Source organism: Dermochelys coriacea, chromosome 6, assembly GCF_009764565.3.
Source record: "Dermochelys coriacea isolate rDerCor1 chromosome 6, rDerCor1.pri.v4, whole genome shotgun sequence".
Taxonomy (NCBI): Eukaryota; Metazoa; Chordata; order Testudines; family Dermochelyidae; genus Dermochelys; species Dermochelys coriacea.
The window spans coordinates 62,794,571-62,816,795 of record NC_050073.1 but is presented as its reverse complement, the minus strand read 5'-3'; the positions used below and the strand labels follow the sequence as shown (position 1 = coordinate 62,816,795).

The window sequence follows — 22,225 nt, the reverse complement described above, 5'->3', positions numbered from 1 at the left end:
CTTGGTGGGAAGTGTACACATTTTAAATAATTGGGGTTCTGGATAACAGATGTTCTCAGTTCAATAGACATTCAATGATATAGCTCTGTTTTGGATAATTGATGGTTGGATAATGGAGGTTGCACCCGCTCCTTAACTAATGTGTAATTCATTTTAGAGCCAAAATAGTATTTTGTATAATTTGTATTTCATGGGTTTCCTTTTTGCATAAATCATTTACAATAAGCAAAAATGAAATCCTACCAATATGATGGTGGCAGTGGTAGTGATGTTGGTGGTGGGGCAGAAGAGTAAATGTGGGTCTCTCAAGACGAATGTGATTTGTAATAAGGGACAGCATCTATGTGTGCAGTGCTAGCGCCATGTCCTGCTTATTTACTCTTGTGAGTAGTCCTGTTGAAGTCAATGGGCCTACTTGCAGAAGTAAGGTGAGTGGCTTTGGTTCTTGGGGTTTGCAGCTGTGGAGGGAGCAGACTGGTTGTGTTCAGATCAAACTCTGTAGTGATGCTTTTGCAAATGAGAATAGTGGCAGGAAGCAGGTTGCCTTCCCTCATTTTAGCCCCACTTTTTTGCATGTGTTTCAGCAAATCTATCTAGGTGCTTAAATGGCTATAGAATCTGAATGTCTCAAGTGTTTAAGAAGAGAAATAACAATATCTCACTCTTTCTTTCTTCCTAACCTCTGGGGGAAATGTCTGGATTAGTTTCTAGCTCTTGGTTTCTGTGTGTGTTCATGTGCATTTTGTACATGTGCAGGTTGAGGGAAAGCTAAGTCCAAGATGCGAGTTTTTGTGTCTAGTTCTGTTTGTGGGGAGGTCCTTGGTCATTCTTATTTCTTGTGGTAGACAGTTCCACAGTCTTGGAATGGTGCAGCCTGTTCTTTTCTCTGTGACTGGCCAGGTGGAGTCATAGCTGGCCCAGGGACACATGGAGGAAACAGTTCCTACATTCCACCAAGTTCAGGGACTGGAATTTTCCCTGGCCATTTCACAGGGCACAGAATGGGGGAAGGCATCTTGAATTGTTCCCCACCTGCACACCAGGGCTCAGGGCTTGTGTGTACATAAATATTAACCCAGAATAAGGTAGCATGTGAATTTAAAGCAGATTAACTATTCCCAATTAATTCCATGTGTGAATGCTCTTATTCTGGAATAAGATTGCCTTATTCCAAATTAGTTTACTTCGTTTTGGTAGCAGATTAAACTAATTTGGAATAAGGTGCTCTCATTCCAGGGTAAGAGCATCCACACATGGAATTGATGGGGAATGGCTATTCCAGCATAACACCTCCCACCTCACCCCCACCCAATGTAAACAAGTCCTGAGGATAGGGTTGGCCCTAACTAGTTAAACTTCACAATACCCAAAGTAAGACCAGCTCTAAGTAAAGGATACGTGGGAGTCAAGTCACCGATCACCGAAGTGCAGCCACTCCTGGTGTGGGATATAGAAGCTGTGATATTAGTGCACATCAACACTACATTATCATTTAGGATAAGTTCTGAAGGATACTTATCCACTCGAAACTACAGGACGAGTCTGGGTAGGCAGAATGTAGTTACCTGAGTTGGAATTTGTCTGGGTCTCTGGGGACCTTCCTTCCCATGAGAAAAGTCTCATTGGATCTTTATTGACCACCGTTGGTTTTGTTTCATCTGAAAGCTCCCTGTTCCAGAGAGATTATGCTTTGGCAAAACAAGCTAATTTTTGCTTTTTGTTGTTGTTGTTAATGTATTTACCCCAAGAGCTTCTGTTCCTGCAGCATCTGGTTATGAGTAAGATATGGTTGTTTTTATCCATTTGAACTCACTCACACACATAAGCAGGTATGCATTTATTATATGTAGAAGCCAGATGCTGGAGGGAGCATATGCTACAAGGATGGCATGAGGCAGCCTTGTGCCAGGCACACTGTTATCTTGATATTTATAGGAGGAATCATTGTCTAGTGTTTAAAGCATAGGGCCTGGAGAGCTGGGTTCTTTGACCAGGTTTGTCACTAACTCACTGTTATCTTGGGCAAATTTGTCGACCTTAGCCATACTCGCATCACTGTGCCTCCGTTTCTGTGTCTATGAAATGGGGATAATAGCGTTTCCCTTTCTCACAGGGCTGTGATGAGGGACTGATTAGTGGCAAGACCTGTTTCGTTTAGAATTGAAATAGGCTGAAGCCACCGGTATCTGCATCAGCTAACCAAACCTGAGGTCTTTTTTATTTAAACTATAATGATTTAGAAAGAAAGCAAGAATCCCTCCTCCCCCATATTCGCTTTGCTGTTCCTTGATGTGATTAGCTCATTTAGTGCTCCCTTGGGTCTCTCTGTACCATCCATCTCTTGTAGCCCCACTGTGACGGGACACAGCATCTATCTATGGTGTGAGCATTGCCGTTTCCAGGCTGCACACACTGTGCTTGTGGCAGTATTAAACCAATGAGAATTCTCCACCAGCCACTTTGGTGTCTGGGTTGTGTGCACCCCTTTGCTTTGTTTACTGGCCTTCACTTCCCCCATCTCTAACCTGAAGCACTGCACATAGGGAACAGAAAAGATCCAGCACCTCCTTTCACTTACACAGGTTTAAAAGCAGGAGAGGAGAGTCAGACGCCCCATGGATAAACTTGGTTTCTTACAGCCCTCTTGTAAAGGCATCAGAAGGCTGCCTCTCACGACACAGTTCAGGGTTAATTTCACACAACACTGCACATAACTCCCTCCCTCTTTTCCCTTCCTCCCCCAGCCTTTCACGCAAGCTTTGAGTTATGACTCTCCTACACTAATGAGATAAACAACATAACTCACTGCAGGTTCTGCTATTTCCTCTATAAGCAAATCGTTGGAACCTTCTGTGGTTGCCCTATAAGGCACAGCAGTGCAAGACAACCCAGCAAGTACTAGAGAGGGCAAGAACTGTACATGTTTTACCGTGGGCACAGGCAGAGTCAGCGTAGGGGAGGTAGGTTCAAAGCAGATGTAAAAGGCCCTCTCTCTTGCCACCTCCTCCACAAAAATGACCAACGGTTCACACTTTACTTGATCATGTTGATAGATTGGTGGTCGGGGGGTGGGGGACAATGGTGTAAATCTTCCCTCTTGAAAATGGTATCAAACCTGCGTGGATCAAGTGAAAGTTTATTTAGTGGCTGGCTGAACACTGCTGAGCAGGGATTTATTGAATAGCAGAGGAGAGCTCCCCTCAAAAGGTTCATAGGGTCAGTTTGGAGGCCTGCAGGAGCTTATCTGAGTCCATCTGGTGACGAATTGGGCTGGAGGCCTTCCTACAATATTTCTGGGACTTCCTGCTTCCATCTGAGCTTTTAGTATTTTGATGTTTGTGATTCACCATCTTTCTGGAGCCTAGAAGTACCAATTTGTGAGAGACCGAGAAACAATAGAACCAAAGCTTTTCAAATCTTACCAAAAAAACAAAAAAAAAGTTAGGTTTTGGGTTAAAGCTCAGGTGCAGGATTTTACCCAAATCCCACATCTCAAGGGGACAGGTCAAGGAGCCTGATTCTCCTCTCTCACCATTTTTTACACCAAAGTAAGACTGTGAATGCCCCTACACAGGGCATGTTTGTGGGAGGGTTATACTCCTTGTATGCTCCCCCACAATGACCCATAGCCAGTCACAATGTATACCTTAATAATAGCAATTTAAATACTAGTTAAGGTTTGTAAAGTGCCTCGAAGAAGTATGTCAAGCACTATAGAAGAGCTAGGTAATTCAGTGTTTTTCCTTCCAAAGCCAGTCATAGACTATACACAACCCACTGAAATGCAGCATTCTTTGAGGTAGAGTGTAACAACTGTTGCACCGCATAACAGGGAAGGGAAATTGTTGCTAAGGCCACCAGAGCCAACCCCCGGTCTTATAGAAGGTGTCAATTCATGCAGGACAGACAAGAACTTTGTTTTCAGGATCTTCTCCAAAAGCCCCTCCCACCCCCCAGTGAATTTGTTGGTGCTCAGTTTATCTGCTGTGACAAGGTCAGGCCAGATGGCTACAGGAGAGTGATGGAAGGCAGATATATTAGCCCCAGGTTAAGTAGATCCCTTTTCCTTGGGTAAGGTAACAGGGAAGGTTCCAGAACAATCAGGAACTTTCTGGAAACAATTAAGACAGACAGGCTGATTAGAACACCTGCAGCCAATCAAGAAGCTGTTACAGTCAATTAAGGCAGGCTAATCAGGGCACCTGGGTTTAAAAGGAGCTCACTTCAGTGTGTGGTGTGTGCAAGGAGCTGGGAGCAAGAGGCAGAAGAAGCTGAGAGTGAGAGGGCATACCACTGGAAGACTGGGAAGTACAAGCATTATCAGACATCAGGAGGAAGGTCCTGTGGTGAAAATAAAGAAGGTGTTGGGAGGAGGCTATGGGGAAGTAGCCCAGAGAGTTGTAGCTGTCACGCAGCTGTTACAGGAGCCCCTGTAGACAGCTGCAATCCACAGGGCCCTGGGCTGGAACCCGGAGTAGAGGGCGGGCCCGGGTTGCCCCCATCCCTCCATCCCTCCAACTCCCTACTTGATACTGGAGGAGTTGAACTGGACTGTGGGTTCCACCAGAGGGGAAGGTCTCTGGCCTGTTCCCCGATCTACTTGGTGGATCAGCAGAGACTGCGGGGATTGTTCTTCTTCCTTTCCCCATGTTGGCCAGTGAGGAGGGTAACTGAGTGAAGGGCAGATTTGAGCCATGAAAGTGGCCAAACTGAGGGCTGCTGTGAACCTCTGAGGTGAGAGGTTGCACCAATAAGCGCAGGACCCACCAAGGCAGAGGAGGAACTTTGTCACACTGCCTCAAGAGGATAAAGGGTGGCTTGACCCTGCTGGGATTTGAACTTTATTTTCTGGGAATCTCCATATTTCAAACTGAAGACTTAGGCTGCACTTGCCAAATTTGATTTGCTTTTTCCTTTGGGGTGAGCAACTGAGATGGCCCAGTTTTCACAAGTAAATAGGGTGTCAGTTTTTTTCATAATCAACATCTGGTTTAGGGAGTAGATTTTGTTCCTGGTTTGGTGAATGTTCTTTGCTGTTATGTAAGGCTGGCTTAGACCACTCCGCTATCACCATATGGTAGGATTCTTCTGCATTATTGACATAGGTTTGATATTGTCAAGTTGTTCAAAAATGACCATTTGTGTCCAGGGGGTTAAAGCAGTTCCCATCCTATCGGTTCAATTCTTTTTTTTTTTTTTTTTTTTAATGGAGCTCTGGTTGCAGTGAACCCCTGTGCAGAGTGAAATATGTTTCATGAGACATGTGGCTTTTCTGTAGGGCTGATCCTGCAAGATGCTGAGCTGCTTCTGGGATGCCAAATGCCTTCAGTTGCCTGAGCTGCTTCTCACTTTGCAGGATTGAACCCTATAGTATGGTAATACTGGCAATGGAGAAACAGAGATGCTTGAGAAAATAATGGGGATTTACAAATGCAAATGGGACCACATTTATTTTTTGCTTTTAACCCACAGGACTGGCCCCAGGTCAGCTGTACACATATCCTGCTCGCTGTTGGCGCAAAAAGAGACGCTTACATCCTCCTGAGGACTCCAGGCTGAAGCTTCTGGAAATTAAACCTGGTACGTGTTTTGTGTTTCTTTCTCACTTTCTCTCTCCTCTGTGTTGCATTCACTGAGGTGTCGTGGATTAAGTGAAGACTGGCATACGCACAGCGCTGGTGCTTAGTCTCTGGACTCTGTCTTGGCCTGTCTCCTTCTTTTTCTCTTTATGCAATGGACTTGATAAAATCTCAATTCTTTTTTTAGAAAATAAAATAAATATAGGTCTGCAGGCGAAATTGCTCCCTGGCATAAGTGGGTGTAATTCCCATTGAAACTACCAGGAGCTGAACCCACTTATATGAATCTTGTCTTCCATTCATAAGGATATAAAGGGACAATCAGTTATCATAAGAACAGCCATACTGGGTCAGACCAAAGTATCCAAAGTACCCAGCCCAGTATCCTGTCTTCCGACAGTGGCCAATGCCAGGTGTCCCAGAGGAAATCAAGTGATTAATCCCCTGTCGTTCATTCCCAGCTTCTGGCAAACAGAGGCTAGGGATACCATCCCTGACCATCCTGGCTAATAGCCATTGATGGACCTATCCTTTGTGAACATATCTAGTTTTTTTTTGAACCCTGTTATAGTGACCGCCAAAGTGTTAGTAACATGAAGCTTCGCTATGGCCTCTGTTGTGAAATCTTTGCTAGGAAGAGGAGTGAGACCACTGATTTGTGTGCAGAATCGTGCACTGATAAGTTTGTGTAGTGCCTAGCACAGTAGGTGCTACTGCAATCTAAATAGTTAATCATAACAGTTAGTGAGGATGTGGCACATTGTGTGTGTGTTTTAGTCCCTTTGATTTTCACCCTTGCTATCCTTGGTGCTCCTCCTCACCACTAAACTAATTTGAAATGGAGAGTCTGGATGCTGAATGAGTTATTGTAAAGCAGATGTGGAGGATCAGCAGCTGTGTCCGATAGAGTGCAGTGTGGTGCATTCCTCAATGCAGTTAGTAATAAAGGCATACTGTTTTAGGGTTGTATATTTATGAGAAAGAGGGAACACACTGGGAGCTGTATGTGGTTTTCAAGAGGAGAGACACAGCCAGTATAAAACACGCATATTCAACCGAAAATATAAATTAACAAAATATTAAAAAATGTTTGACAGCATAAGGGTGTCCTGGAACTGAGTGGTGAGCAACAATACCAGGGAATTGATTTTAGTGCAGTCATTTGTGGAGCAGGAGGTAGAAAAGATGCAGAGCCAAGTCTTGACTCCAGGGAGGTCAGAGGCAAAATTCTTGTCGACTTCAGTGAGACCAGGTTTTGGCTCATTATCCCCATGATAGCAGAGGTCACTAATAAGATGGGTAAAAGGAAGGAAGTACTGTAATTGCCAAATAAGGGTTACAAACCGTGGACAAAATCAAAACCAGGGGACAGATCGTGATCTCACACAGTGTAAAGGAGAAATTACTCTATTGTAATAAAATAATAATGATAATACAATATACTTTTGCACTGTATAGCACTTTCCATCTGTAATGTCAAAGAACAGGACCATGTCTCAGCCAATTAGAGTATTGCATTTGGTAATCAAAAATAAATACATTCAATACAAGCCCCCTTTAGTGTGAAATGCAATTGCATTAAAGTATTTTCTCTTTCATTTTTTAGTTCCATGCTAATATGAACATTTCACAAAAATCTCTCTGATAATTAATGATGCTCTTAGTGTCCAGCGCTGTGCATGTGGAATTTAGTTTGTGAAATATTTTCACTTAACAGTAATTATCTTCACATCTTGTGATCTAACTCCTAAATAGCTGTTGCTACAGCAACCTTTGGACAACCACCTCTCTTCGGCCATTACAGACTGGGACAGTTGCATAGGTAGCTGTAGTAAAATCATGTGATCAACAGTCTAGCAATTTTTATGTTAATACTAATTATGAAAACCCATAGACCATGCGGCAGATATAAAATACTACATAAGTTCATTTGCCGTAACTACTTAAAGTGACAATATAGCCATCATTATCACTTTGTATTACCAGGCAATTATGAATTACACTAAATATTTATGACATTTAATTTCACATGTGCTGGACTCCATCTTTCAATGGTGAGATCTTTCATATCTTAAGAAATAAGCATTATGGCTCATGGGAATAAATCTCTGTGTGTCTGTGTATGATTGCACATGGATCTTTATAGCCAATCTGTAGTGCCCTTCATCCAACCACCTCAAATCCTCTAACTGACAATACACCTGATCCTGAAGGGTGCTGAGCTCTTCTTTGAAAGTGAGGAGTGCCCTCATCTCCTACGAAAGTTGCTTATCATAGCCCAGGAGCTCAGTGCCTCTCAGGATTGGGTGCATTAAATGGACAGTGTCACGTTAAAAATCATATATTTTCAAAAGACAGTTTTAGTATTTTTATTATTTATGTTCTGGTAGGGGCTATAGACTTAGCCAGGAGTTAGGGCCCCATTCTGCTAGGCACTGCACAACTATGTAGCAGGGAACTTACTCATACAGATGTTAAATAACTGGCCCATGGTCACACAATAGGTATGTGGCAAAGTCGGAAATTGAACCAAGAACAGAACCCACATCTCCTGAGTCCCAGTCCAGTGCCTTAGCCACAAGATCATCTGTGTCTCAATTTTCCTTATCTATGTTACTAATAACATCCTTGATTATTAGAGCAGAAAAAAAAGGTCAAATCCACTTTTTACTATGTAGACTGTTTCCTTTTAGCATTTCTCTCAGCTTGGCCAACTAAAACAGGTTAATAAGTTTCTTCATTGGTTCCAGTCATTTTCTAGTTAGTTATACTCTTTGTTCTCATACAGTAGTGCAAGACTGCAATGTTTCACTTACAAATGTTGGAGGGGAAAAGTTTGTTTTCACTAATGTTTAAAAAAATCATGGAAACTTTTTAATTATTCCATAATTGTCTTTGAGTTTCTGCTATATTATAAACCCTAAAATCTGCAAAAAGGATTATATTGTAATCAAAATTGGTAGGTTCGATCTGTGGCTAAATGAGAACATTTCTGTAAAAGTTAAAGTGAATTGAGCAAGGTGCACTGGAATTACGAGACCCTAAAAATTGTTGTTTACCAGAGTCCAAACCTCAGATAGGTGCCTGCAGACTTAATTTCACCACAACGATGGTCTTTTGTGTAGGAATTGATCTCAGGTTCTGTAAACATTATTGAAAATGCTAAATTTTTGCCCAAATTTGACCTGACAGCCAGAAGATGGTAATAACTTCTGATCTCTACTGACAGGGACTTGAATTGATCTAAAGGTGAGGAATTCCATAACCCATTACCAATCCATATTATATTGGCAGTATTCCCCCAAATCTTAAACTTAAAATGTTTTTTTTTAAATCTGCTTTTCATTCAAACACTTATGCATTTTTTTAAACAATGGAAGATTTTATTTGTAACATACTCTCCAATGCTTAAAAATAATATTTTTTTCCCAGCTGATTTCTTTTTTCCTTTTCTATATGATAGTCACTGGTTCCATCTGCCAGTGCTTAAGTTTGTTGCAGAATTTGAAACGAACCCTGCTTATTTCTGCTTACTTTCTTGTATGGGCATCTGTCTGCACAGATTGCTGCTGCAGGGCCAGCAGAGGGAGCAACAAATAGCATGTGATTAGTGTGTGCAGGGCCTGACTCTCGTTTCACTTAAACAGATGTGAATTGGGAGTAACCCAGTTGAAGTTTGTGGAGTTACATGAGTATAAAACTTGTGTGAGAAGAATTAGGCCCATTATGTATGTTTTATTTCTTTGTATAGATTTCTCTGTGACAAGAATGGTTTATTGTTTTTTTTTAAATGTATTTATTTATTTAGGGTAATCTCAGTGAAACTATGACAGTTTTATGGTACAGTTAAATCAAATGTTAGGTTTGGATAACTCTCAGACACATAGAAGAGACCATTACGATTATCTGGTCTGAACGCCTGCATAACACAGGCCATAGAATTTCACCCTGTAATTTCTGCATCAAGCCTACAATGCCTGGACGACCTAGAGAATATCTCAAAATTATCCATTGATTTCCACCATCTGTTCTTCGTACAGTAAACTTGGAGGGGAGGACAAGCCGTGAAACATTTTGAGGAGTAGATTTTGAGGAGTAGATTTTAATTTTCATGAAGTATTTTATAGGGTACAGTGCTGCATGCCAAAATAGAAGAGCAACAGATATAATGCACATTTGGATATGGTCTACCCTGTGGTTGTACAGCATGTTTGCAGATATAATACTTTCTAGATCACTTTGGAGTGCAATCCAGCCTCATAGTCTGAGCACAAGACTGGGAACAGGAACTCTTGAGGCTTTTTTTTTTTTTTGTATTAGTGCTGGTCAGAAAATTTCAAAATGTTTGAAATTTGGAAGCAAAATGAGCCATTTATGTTGTTTTGTAGAATTTCTAACTGCTCCACTCCTTTTTGTTTTTTTTAATCGGTTCTAAGTCTGTTTGGAAAATATTGATGAAAAATGGATAAGAGGAAATTCATTGACATTTCCCCCCTTTTTGGACCAGTTTTAGCTTTTACCTGGACTAAAGTAAATATTGATTCCTCTTGTGCCCTTGGACAAGTCCCTGCAGCTCTGATTCAGCAAAGCACGACAGCATGTAGATGACTAGTGAGTGCAAAAGCACTGCACAGTTGGAACTGTAAGCTCCTATTCTCCACTATTTCTGTGTCCAGTTTGTACTTAGCAGACAGTGGCCGCCACTGGGAAACGTTTATCATGTCCTGATCTTCATCCACCCAACCCTGGCAGAAGTTAGCAGCAGGGGGTTTACTCTAACTTCTGCCACAGGTATAAAATATGCTAGTGGGGGAGGGGGTCTCCTGCCCCTTGATACATTCCCCCTCCCCATCCCCTTATACACATCCTTAGCCCAGTCTACACTACCTCCACCATTGTTAGATCAGCAGAGATTCTCCCTCCGGAGGGGGAATTCTCCAGTCCAAATCTCTAAGCAGTTTGTTCACTTTGCTCTTCTTACATTTCCACCAAATGCATCCGATGAAGTGAGCTGTAGCTCACGAAAGCTTATGCTCAAATAAATTTGTTAGTCTCTAAGGTGCCACAAGTACTCCTTTTCTTTTTCCCCCCTAAGGGAATTAAAGCACGTACAGTCCTTGCTGGAAGCAGTTATCTTGTGTAACTTCTTAGCCTTTTAATATAATTGTTTAGGTTCAAGGGCATGAGAGTGAGTGTGTAATATTGCCCCAAATGGAATTTCCTGATCTTGGATGCCTGAAAATCAAACATACCCATTTCTAGATGAGCAAATAATTCTTGGTGGATAATTAAGTCAGTAAAGCTAAACCACTTTTTCTATTTGTGGACTATCTGCAAATACATTGCTATTTTCTCAATTTGTCTTTGGAATTTATGGGACTAACTTTTTGTCTCTTTCTCCCCCTTTCCTCTGTAGATTGAGCTGGACTAGTTCACGGCAAGTATTTGATACTTGCTATTTGAAATTACACGTGTGTTGGTTAGCACTGATTGGTCTCATAAATCACATGGTGTCACTTCTGTTTCTTGCCTGGATGAGCCAGCTCTTACAATTAGGAAAAGGGCTTCCCGAAGAAGCCACTTGGGCTTTGAATTTCTCAAGTGGCTTGATCCAAAGCCAGTTGAAATCAGACATGCGCTAACTCCAGTGTGCTGTGGATCAATGCAAAGGCCAATGCAAAAGTAGCAAATAATCAGGACTAGGGAAATGTTAATTCTGTACCTTTCTGGGCCACCTAGGCCTTTCTCTGAGACACCATTCCTAGAAAATCTAGACCACAGACAAAATGTGTGCAAAACTGGGGTAGTTTGGGGTAAAATTTTCCCAAGCATTCCAAGTTCCATTATCAATTTTTGTCCCTATTGATTTTTCAAATATGACTTAGCCTCCTAAAAATTTTAGGTTATTTTTGAAAATGTTATCCAGTGGCCCTGATGCTGCAAATGCTTAAGCACATGCCTAACTGAAATCAGGTGAGCAGTCCTTTGGCTTCAATTAGATGATTTGCATGACTACAATAAAGCAGGGTATTTACAGGTTTGCTGGATCAGAGTGTGAAAATGAGGCACGTAGCTGACCCTGCATTTTTGCATGCACAATTATGTGTATATGGGCCTCAAATGAATGAGACATGCTTTTTAAATATAAAAAAATGGTCTTCTTTGAGGTACACAAAAGCAAATTTGAAAGATGTTAAAAGAAAAAAAACTGCAAAACTTGGAAATAATAACAAAAAAGTACTGTGTGCGAAACTGCCATTAATTTGAACATATATAATTTTTACATTTCTGTTTTCAAAGGTTTTTTTTTGTTATATTTTTATTTTGAGATTGCAGCTGGAAAGATAATATTCATCTTGAATGAGAGTTAAAGTTGTGTTGTGCTGAAATATGGATGACTCTGTTATATCTGGCAAGAATGATCTGCCCAGCTTCAGACACTTGAAAGAAGCTTGATTTTTCAGAGGAGTAAACAGAATTTTAGCACCCTTACGGTCTCTCAAGTTGGGCCTCCAAAAATGGAAGCATCCAAACTTAGTCACTGTTTTTTAAAAAAAACCTCTTGGCCAATTTGTTTGTTGTTGTTGGGTTTTTTTAATGTGGATGGCGTGAGATTTGTGATGTCCTTAACTAGGAGTTTCCTTGCTTTTAAGTGTTTTTTTATTTTGTTAATGGTGTGTCAGATATTTACATTGTTTCCACACAGTAACTTGAATTAGATTTGGATATAAACTATTCTGTTTCTGGAATTTCCCACATTTTAAAAAAATGATTATTTATTTATTTCCCGGTTTTTAAAAATTTACATCTTTCACATTTTCTCTTGTGTAGCTGAATAAAGCCATAAAGCCAATTCCATGGGACACTCCAACTGCTTTGTGTCACTGGAATGGTGCAAAGCAGTGAGAGCACATTGGTCTGTAGAGGTTAGGTAGGAATCTGCCCCATGTTTTTTTACATTTTAAATAAAGGGCCTTTAGCTACTGACCCCTGTTCTCTGCCAAGTCTATTAACTTTGGAACTGTGACCCAGGTCCTGTGACTGGTGCCAGGAAATAAAAGTTCAGTTTCTTGTAAGCACTCCTGTGTTGCTCTCATTACAGAGAGGATTGAGAAGATTATTAAATTGAAGGAATGAATGGCACTGGTGAAGCTAGTAATGGCTTCTGCAGAACCCTTCGTCATGTAGAGCTTGATCCTGCAAAGTGCTGAGCAATTCTTTCGGAGCTGGCCTGGAGTGCCTAAGGCAGCTGGGTGTGGTAACAGGTGCCTGGGATAGCTGGTGTGGGTGTGTGTGTTAACTGAGGTTGGATCTTGCCTGTGCATTCTCCCTACTTCCATAAGTCCTCCTCCTCCTTCTCTAGCTTCCCACTCCCTACTGCCAGCTGCTTATCTGGATGAGATCCAGCAGGGAGAGCAGGAAGCAGAGAAGCTGCCTGGCATATTGCAGAGAAGGTGCCTCAGCACATACCTCTTAACCTCCCAAGACTCAAATGTGGGATACAGTGTGTGATGCAGACTCAGAGGTGCTGGAACAAGTTTTATAGTGGGGGTGCTGTTGATGGAAACCATGTTGGTGTTTGTTTTTTACTATTTCAGGCCAGGGAGTGCAGCAGCACCCCTAGTTCCAGCACAGATTCAGAATGAGAGAGATGAATTATTCCTGATGGCAGTGTAAAATGGTTGGGATTCATTCCTTTAGTGTACAGGAAATAACTTTTTCCATAATGTTACTCTCACGATTATTTATTTCTGATGTAAGTAATTTTCAATTAAAAAAAAAGGGGGGGAGGGATACCAAATCTGTGTTGAATGTAGATAACCTGAGGACTAAAATAGGGGAAGTCCCTTGAAATTAGGCCATTTAAGAGGTACTTCAGTGCTTCTTAGCAAAAGGGAGGAGCAACTCCAGAAGCCTAGTCTACATGAGAAAAGGTTTGCCTATATCTAGAAAACCCTGCTAGTGTAGATACAGCTTATGCCAGTAAAGAACTCAGTGCTTTTGCCATTATAGCTTATTCCGGATCCCTAAACAAAATAAGCTATACCAGCAAAACCACTTACCTGCATCTGTGCTAGGGCTTTAGCCTGTATAAAAATGTCATAAAAGAATTCTCCCCAGCATTGGTACACCCTCAAAAGCTGTAAGTGTAGAGGAATGCCTGTTACTCTTCTGGATGTAGGACATCCCAACAAGGAGGTGTATCAGGGCTGCCAAATGCCTGAGTGTCACATGAGATGAGTGATACATGCCTGCCCTGCTGAAGACGACTCATTTACCTCTCAAAGTTTGTTCTCTTGAGCAACTTCTGTCTCACGTGACACTTGAAGTCAGAAAAGGTCCTGACAGTACAGGAGCCTGGTTCTTCTCTCGTGCTACTCTTACACTGGTGTGACTCCATTGACTTTAATAATTACTCCTTGTTTACATCAGTGTAATTTTGAGGACTGTTTGGTCCCAGCAGTTTTACAGTTCACTACCAATAAACAGCTGAGAGAGAATAACCAGGCTTCAAAATAATTTGGAATTTCTGGCTAAATAAAATGGTCTAAAATTAACTTCTTTTCGTTGTACTGCCTCTGGGCTAGGTCCTGCCAACACTGCTGTTCCCAGTGCTTACTACCATGAAGAGTCCCATTGGAAGACAATGGAGTTGCTCATGGTAGTAAGCAGTACAGGCCTGGCGCTCCACTGCTCTGCACCTTGTGTAGTCATTTACGTTTTTGCAAATTGCTTGTAAAATGCTCTGGGCCTGATTTTCAGTTGTAGGAAGGCCACTTCACACCATTCTGGCAGTGTTAAAGGGGCCTTAAAGTGGCTCTAACTGTTGTTTACACTCTCTTTAAGGTGCCTTTAAAGGGGGCTTTTTGTAAATGAAATTAAGCCCTCCCAGTCTGATCTGGCACTGTGGTACCCTCCACTTGACACAGGTGTAAATGACTACTCAAGATGCAGAGCAGTAGAGAATGGTGCCCTATGACTGGTAGTAAGATCTGGAGGATTGAGCCCTGTGGCTCCAATCCCGCAAATATTTATACATGTGAGTATCTTTAGGCATGTGAGTAATCCCTTGAGTTCAGTGCATGCAAAAGTGTGTGCAGGATCAAAACCTTAGGGCTTGATCCTGAAAGGTGCTGATCACTCTGGCCCCATCCCACCAAAGCACTTAAGCACACAAGTAACATAATGCACATAAATAGTCGCGTTGAAGTCAATAGAACTGCTGGGTTAGAGTCTCAGTACTCAGCATTTTGTAGGACTGAACCCTCTAAAACTGAAGGACTGCTAGACCAGGAAACCATGTACTATTCCTTGTATACTCACTTTTAATAAAGAAATTCTTAAAAAAATGAGAGATTGCGGAATGTCATTTTGTTCAATAATATGGCAATTTCATGTATTCAGTTTTTTTAACTTCTTGGTATATGGCAAATTAAGTTGTTTTGTAGCTTGAAATATTATAACATTTATAGTTGATTATTTTTTTCCAATGTATAATATAAAGGAATAAACAATAAATGTTAACATTAAGGTCCAGTTCAAAATGTTACAAGCCAAGCTTTACTTAGTTGCTGAGCACAGAGAGAACTTGGTGATAGTTTTCTCTCCACCATCCGTCCGCTCCCTCTTCAGTGGACACAGTAAATCCGTCATTTTCATTCTCTGGGGTCAACATTTTATAGCCTCATAATCATCTTGTACCTGATGGATATTAAATATGTTTTACTGGATTACAATTAATTTCAATATTCCCTGCATTTCGCATTTAAATGCATAATAAATACAAGTATTTTATGCATCAAAATTCAGACACCACCAGTGTTTGCCTCTGAGCACATTGCCAGTAATAATCTCCTTGGGGGAAGGACGACAGTTGTGTACTGTGCATTGGGAGGGAGAAGGCATGTGTGTGGTTTCTTTTAAATGTCACCTCCCAGACCCAGATATCACTCTTTTATAATGCACAAAATTTTATTCCTCCTTAAAAGAAGTTGATGATTTAGGGCCAGAGCCTAAGTTGGTGTAAATGGATGTCACTCCAGCCAATAGAGCTGCATCCATTAGTACATCTAAGAGTCTGGCACTTAATGGGCTGGGGAGGGATGGAAACTTTACTCCTCCTTCTTGAGAGAAATGAACGATTTCTAAATATAGGTATTGGCACCTAGATACTACTGGGATGGATGCCTTAGAAATACGTATAATAATAATAATAATAAATACCCTGTGTAGGACCTATGGATCAACAGAGAAGACCTTTAAAAAGACCAACAAACAAATAACCTTGTATTATAGGAAGAAAAAGCTGGTGTTCACAAATATGGGTCATACTGTCAGGCATCTAAATCACACTTAGGCATCTCAGCATTTGGCTTGATTTTTAGAGGTGCTGAGTACCTGTAGCTTCTCTTGACTTCAGTGATGCTATATCCAGGAGTGATGTGGTAGAGATACTTGGCACATGATGATAAAATTAAGTTCATAGTAGCTAGGAATGTAAAGAGGGATGTGACATTTGTGAATGATGCTACTGATGCATCTGCCATGTGCATTGCTGAAGTGAGGTAGCAGCACAGCTGTAAAACTGAAAACAGCAGTGCTGTAACTGTGAGTGATGCTATAGACCAGGACAGTATTAGCAAACACACTATTAATTGAATGGAGCAAGAATCAAGACTGAGTATCCTCTGAAGCTGCTATAACTGGGGATGGCATTATAAATATCTTCTTCTTTCTTATGTCTTCTTTTTCCTTTATGCCGCTTTTCTTGATGAGGGTTGTGGCGACAGCATGGAGAGTAGGGAGGACCAGACCTCTCTTTCCTCTGCAACAAGTTCCTCCTGAGGGATTTCCCAGCATTCCTAGGCCAGCTGGGAGATTGAATCTCTTCAGCGTGTCCTGGGTTGGCCTCGGGGCCTCCTTCCAGTGGGACGTGCCCGGTAGAGTTTCAAAGAAAGCCTCCTAGTGGGCATCCTTACTAGGTGCCTGAACCACCTCAACTGGCTCCTCTCGGTCTGGAGTAGTGGCTCCACTCTGAGGTCCCAGAGTAGAGCATTATAAATCTATGAACTTGTATATGCTTTTGTGGGGCTTTGTTTTGATAGTCCAAATGAGCAAAATAAATCACCATTCCTGCTAGCAATGATAACCCAAATACACCTGAATTTAGCAAATGCTACAGATGGAAACACTTTTCAATCCTGAATCTTAATTAGTTTCCTACTGCTTTAGTACATGGGCAATATTTTAATAGTTATTCTGCCCTTTCCACTATTCACTTTTTCATATTGGTAGCAGTTTAGGAACAGCTTAAAGAAAGCTAAATAACCAAACATGCATGCGTAGATTGATGAGCTTGTCATACCATTCTCTTCAGCTTCCCTGACCTGCACTCTGTTCCAGAGATGGATGATTGTTCTGGGAGGGAGAGAAGCTAGCAAATCCCACAACCAGATGCTAGGGAATGGACAGGGCTTCTCCTGGAAAGCAGAGTACAACTGTGTCCTTCTGCGGGAAAAGGACACCCAGGTGCCTCCATCTGCCAGTGTTTATCTCTCCTTTTTTAAAAGGAGCATGACTGGGTTTGGTATGGCTGTAAGGATGGATGTGTCTCTGTGCATCAGAGGGGAATGGCCAGTCATTTGTCTCTTCACTGTGGAGTTTGCCTGCAGCCATCAATCTTGCAGCCCAGCCCAGCAGTTCCTTTGGCTCATCATTAGTCGAATGAAAGGTAATAGAGGAGGATCACAACTCTTAGCTTCTTGTATTTCACTTTCGTTTCCCCTTGGATGTTTGTCTCTCTCTCACACCTCCTCCTCATCTAGCAGAGAGGAACTAAACTGTGTGGTAAAGCCCTAGACCCTAATAATGTCTGTCCTCTGTCTCCACTTCACCTTACTGAAAATGGCAAGGAGGATGGATGAAAGTGGGGGAAGGGAGAGGACTGCGGGCATAATGCAGGCTAACAACATCTATGACTCATACATTTTGTTGCAATTTTCAAAACAAGTCTGTTGTACTTTGGCTTGAATATGCAATGGCATGATTATACAAGCTTGCTGCTATTTCATCTTATTCCCTCCCCCACTTCTTCCTAAGACTCCTTCCTTCACCCCATCTAGTGTTTTCAAGTATGCATTGCATCTACTTGCTTCTGTCCTGGTCTATTATAGTAGTATTAGATACAGCCAAATGGTATGGCTACCTAAGAGACCTCCTTACACTTTATTTGCTGTTGCAACATTTGCCATCAGTTCAGACACTCTTGCTAACAGTTCCTAGATTTGATGGTCTAAAGGCTGCTGGAAGGGCTTGGAGGGATGTCTAGGACTCCTGAATTCATTATCCTGTTGGATTGACAGAGACAGTCTATTGACCTTCAGGGCACAGTGTAATAGGATTGTCTATTTTTTTTCTCTGACTTTTGCTTCAGGGTGTGTATGTAGGGGCAAGGGATGAGGGATGACTACATGTTTGACTTATTTTGCAGGAGTCCATTTAGAGCTGACACTGGTGAATTTAAACACATTACATGTGGACCAAAGTGATGTTTGATTGATACATTTAATAAATAGATGAATAAATTTACTTTTTAATTGTATGGGTTGGTCCTAATGATCTAAACATCAGGTTTGAGTCAGATTTCCTCAAGAAACATACATCTAAACCCTGTCGGGGCAACTCAGCCCTTCACATTTTCGTTTGGGTTCAGCGCAATTTAATGCGAGAAGGTCTTTCAGAAAAGATCTAAAGTACTGAGCTGCTATCTGCTCTATATGGACATTGAAGATTCCAGGGAATGTTTAAATAGTAGGAATTTTATCTTGGTGTCTTTTGCCAATATTTTGCCTTCCCAAAACTGTTATACTACGTAGCGTGGCCATCGGCTGGCCTTTCACCCTTGGAGGTAGCTGCATTCTTATCGACACTCTAGGTGTATTATAAAGTGCTATTGTGACAGAGAAAATTGTCACTGGGAGCTCTTGGGAAAGAAAAGTCAGCACCTTTCAATAGACTGGGCAATTTCTTCTTGTGTATTTGTTAGGGCCCTGAACCTGGAGCTCAGAGGGAAGGGTGGATCATAGCTCCTATTTACTCAGTGCTATCAATCTGGTTTCAGATAGAAACCAGGAAGTGGATTGTAAAAAGTTTCATTCTTACCTGAAGGATGAACTCAGGTAATGATGTGGAGAAGAGTTGCTATCCTGGAATAGGAGAGGAGAAAGCCACTCTTATGCCAGAGTGGGTAAGGGAGGCCTTGCTCCTCCATTTCTCTACCAGCAAGAAAATAGTTATTGTAATAGTTATTGTAATAGTTCTTTTTGCGAATACAAACTAACACGGCTGCTACTCTGAAACTTATAAAACCTGGTACATCTCTTCCAGAGGTGCACAGGATGGAACAATGGAGCATGGCTGGAAGCTTGAAGGCCCATTCAGGCAATGAGAAGAAAGCCAAGGAACTCTGTCAAATTAGAGGAGTCTCTGAGGAGTCAGAATTCCATGTCTCGGTGTTGGAGGGCAGGGTTGCAGTCTGAGCTGAGCTTTTTTACTATTTACTGTCTAAAACCCTTTTGTTTCTTTAATTCTGACCTCTTTTCCCTAAACCTCAGTAATAAAGCCTTGGGGAAAACATTAGCATGGGAAATAATCTATTGTGTGTTGGCCCAATGTACCATGTGCCCATGAAAACTTCCTTACAGTGGGCTCCTGGTGGGGGGTCTCAGTCTCTCTCATTCGTACATTCTTTTAAAAATAGATGTTCTCTCTCTGTATTCTTGTCTTCCTATTTGCCACCCTTTTTACTCTGTTATCTGCATGTTGAACAAATCACTTTTATCTGCTTCTGGCCCTCTCACCTCCCTGCCAATTTTTAAGAAGTAATTATTGCCATGTTAGCATGAGCCTGCCTACCCCAGATGGCCCATCTGTGTCCACAGCTGCCCTCTGGCTGGCCTTTTGAAGGGCATTCTACTGCCTTTGAATGTCACCTTGTTTACCCCTTGCTGCTTCTTGCTCCTCCTCCCCCCTCATGCAGAGTCTTGCTGAACGTACAGGCCGCCTTTCACCATCTGCATTGTCTCTGCTGCCATTAATCTTCCTGTTTTACCCATTTTGGTATTAATTCTAGAGTTCACATTTTAATCTAAAATCTTTATGGGGCTGTTGGAGTTTTTCATCTTCATGTGGCGGCAAGAGCTGAGGATGCATTTGTTGTGCTTTTTCCCAATGCCAGAAAGATACTTATTGGCACCTCTGGTCAAAAGTGTCAATGTTTGCATTACAAGCCTGCTTCTTTGTAACAATACGTTGCAATTACATATCTCTATCTGTCTGATGGCCTTTATCAATGTGGGTATCCTCATTCTTAGAGGTTTATCAATTGGCCATTTATCTGGTATGTGTGCAAATAAAGTCGACTAAGTTTTGCACTTTCTTTTTCTTCACTGAAAAAATGGTTTAAACCTTTGCAAGCAGCTATATTAATACTTTGCATTTTATAGGTACTCTTATTTGAGGATCTTAGTGTTTTGCAAGCACTAAACCTCACCCTGTGAGGTAGGTAAGGATTATCTCCATGATACAGCAGGCAGAGAGTAAATGACTTGCCCAAGATCACACAGCAAATTAGTGGCAGGACTAGAGACAGCATCCAAGATGCTCAATTCCCTGTCCCATTTGAAACTCCTCTTGACAACCTTCCTTCCCTCTAGAACATGTCAATTAAAGTTGCTTAAAGCAATTGGTTTAGCAACAATTGCAACAGTACCCAGCACCTGCCCCACTTCTGTGGTGCAGTTTGCTTATTAAGCATCCTGACTAAAATGTGGGGAATTCTTACTACAAGCTCTCTAGGGTGTCCTATAGGATATTATAGAAGTCCTGCAAAATCTCACAAGATCCCACAAATTGCCTTAAGAGAATCTAAAATTTACATTTTTTTTAGCAAACCGTAATAACACTTAGCACATCCCATTAACACTCCCACCCTTCCCTGAGAAGGTATGTAATTATAGTCCCATTTAATAGATGGGGAAACTGAGGTGGAGAGGCTGTAACTGGCTCAAGGCTCTGGAAAGTATTGACACCAGAGCTAGGACTAGAACTTGGCAGCTCCTAATTCCTTGTCCATTGCTCAGATGTCTAGATCACACCTACCTCCACAGCACCGTACCACCTGAATTACTGACTGCTGTCAAATGTAGGGATTATGCAATCTCTTTCCTCAAATACTATAATATAATTGTTACATGAGCTGATGCTGTGAAAGGGTGAGTTGCATTACGCCTTGTTTTAAATTGATATAGGATGCTCTTTAAAGAGAGAGAATGAACGGCAAAGACTGCGAAATTAGAACAATGGTTTCGGAGGGAAGAATAGAGGGAGAGATCACTTTAGGATTTGATGCCCTAGGGGAAGTTATCTGCTCCAGAATTTAGCCAGGTATTGTAAGTTTGAAGTCTTTGAAAAACAGGTACAATGTTTTATATGTGCCATTGATTTATATTTGTGCTGAGAAATAAAGGTGTATATTAATTCTGAGACACAGTCAACAGGAGGGCTATTTTTTTTACTGTTATGTCTATTAGAGACTAGGCTACCATATTCTGCTTGTAAAACACACAGATTAATAATGGGCAAATTTTACAATGCTTAACCACGTTCTGAGGACTGCTACCAGTCCCTGCAAACCTATTTCTCTCCCCCTTTGTTGGTAACCTCATGCGCTGTACAATTTGGTAGGTGCTAGTGGCATCCAGGGATCCTTCCCTTGGGCTCAGGGGAAATGTCTGAACATTCAAAGGCATCCTGGGGTTTTCCTACAATTTATACCCAGAGTGTCCCATGGAATTGCACAGTTCCATAGCACGTACACATCCTTTTTGTTCTCTCTCTCTCTCTCCCCACAAGCCTAGTAGTTTTTGTAGGAAAGTAAGGGAAGAAGCCCTGGGACTTTCCAATCCGCCAGTGCTTGCTGGGGCATAAATTGAAGGAAAGCCCCAGTGGGCCTTTACATGTAGAAAGACAGTTTAGTGAGGCCCATTTTAGGGATCAGTGGGCCCCATCTTAATCTGTAGCATCCTACGGGGTGAGGTACAGGGATCCAGTTTGCCCCCTGAAAAGAGCCTTTACGTGAGGGAGGAAAATCCACCAATTCATTCACCCCACTCAGGGTGATCTGTTGCGAGAGGGAGATAATAGACAGATATTGCTTCCCAAACATCTTCAAACTTTCCAGTAGGATTAGTTCAAGGACAGGTTTGCCATTCCCTAATGGTGACTTAGGGCCTGATTCTTACACTCAGCCCCCTTTTAAATCGCCAGCTCCCTTTTACATCGGTGTGAAGGGGCATTGATATACAGGAAAATCAGGCCCTTAGATGTGAAGACATTTGGGCATGACTTAATGCAGTAGCCTTTCACTTCCACTAGAGACCTGGCTTCTCCCAGACTGTCCCAGATCAAAAGGGAAATGAATGTGATGGTTTCAGACTTGTCCACAGAAGATATTTGTTTGCATTACTAACCCACTGCACAGTTCAGCACTACTGGCAGTTTCTGTTCCGGAGAGGCCCAGGACTGGGTTAGTAGGAGGTATCGTGGAGCTGGGTGGGAGTGAATGATCAGGGTGTAGGTCCCAGGAC

The 22,225-nt window shown here is 41.8% G+C and overlaps 1 protein-coding gene across 9 annotated transcripts in view; it reads left to right on the top strand.

Annotated features, from left to right (window-relative positions):
• Nucleotides 1-22,225, top strand: part of DPF3 (double PHD fingers 3) — a 211,444-nt gene that overhangs the window by 87,739 nt on the left and 101,480 nt on the right. For all 9 annotated transcript variants that reach the window (XR_006281829.1, XM_043515701.1, XM_038405246.2 and 6 more), the window contains exon 3: nt 5,473-5,580. Coding sequence is in view for 8 of the 9 variants with exons in the window: in XM_043515701.1 (XP_043371636.1) it covers nt 5,473-5,580 (108 nt within the window). In the remaining variant the exon portion in view is untranslated. The remainder of the gene's footprint in view (nt 1-5,472; nt 5,581-22,225) is intronic.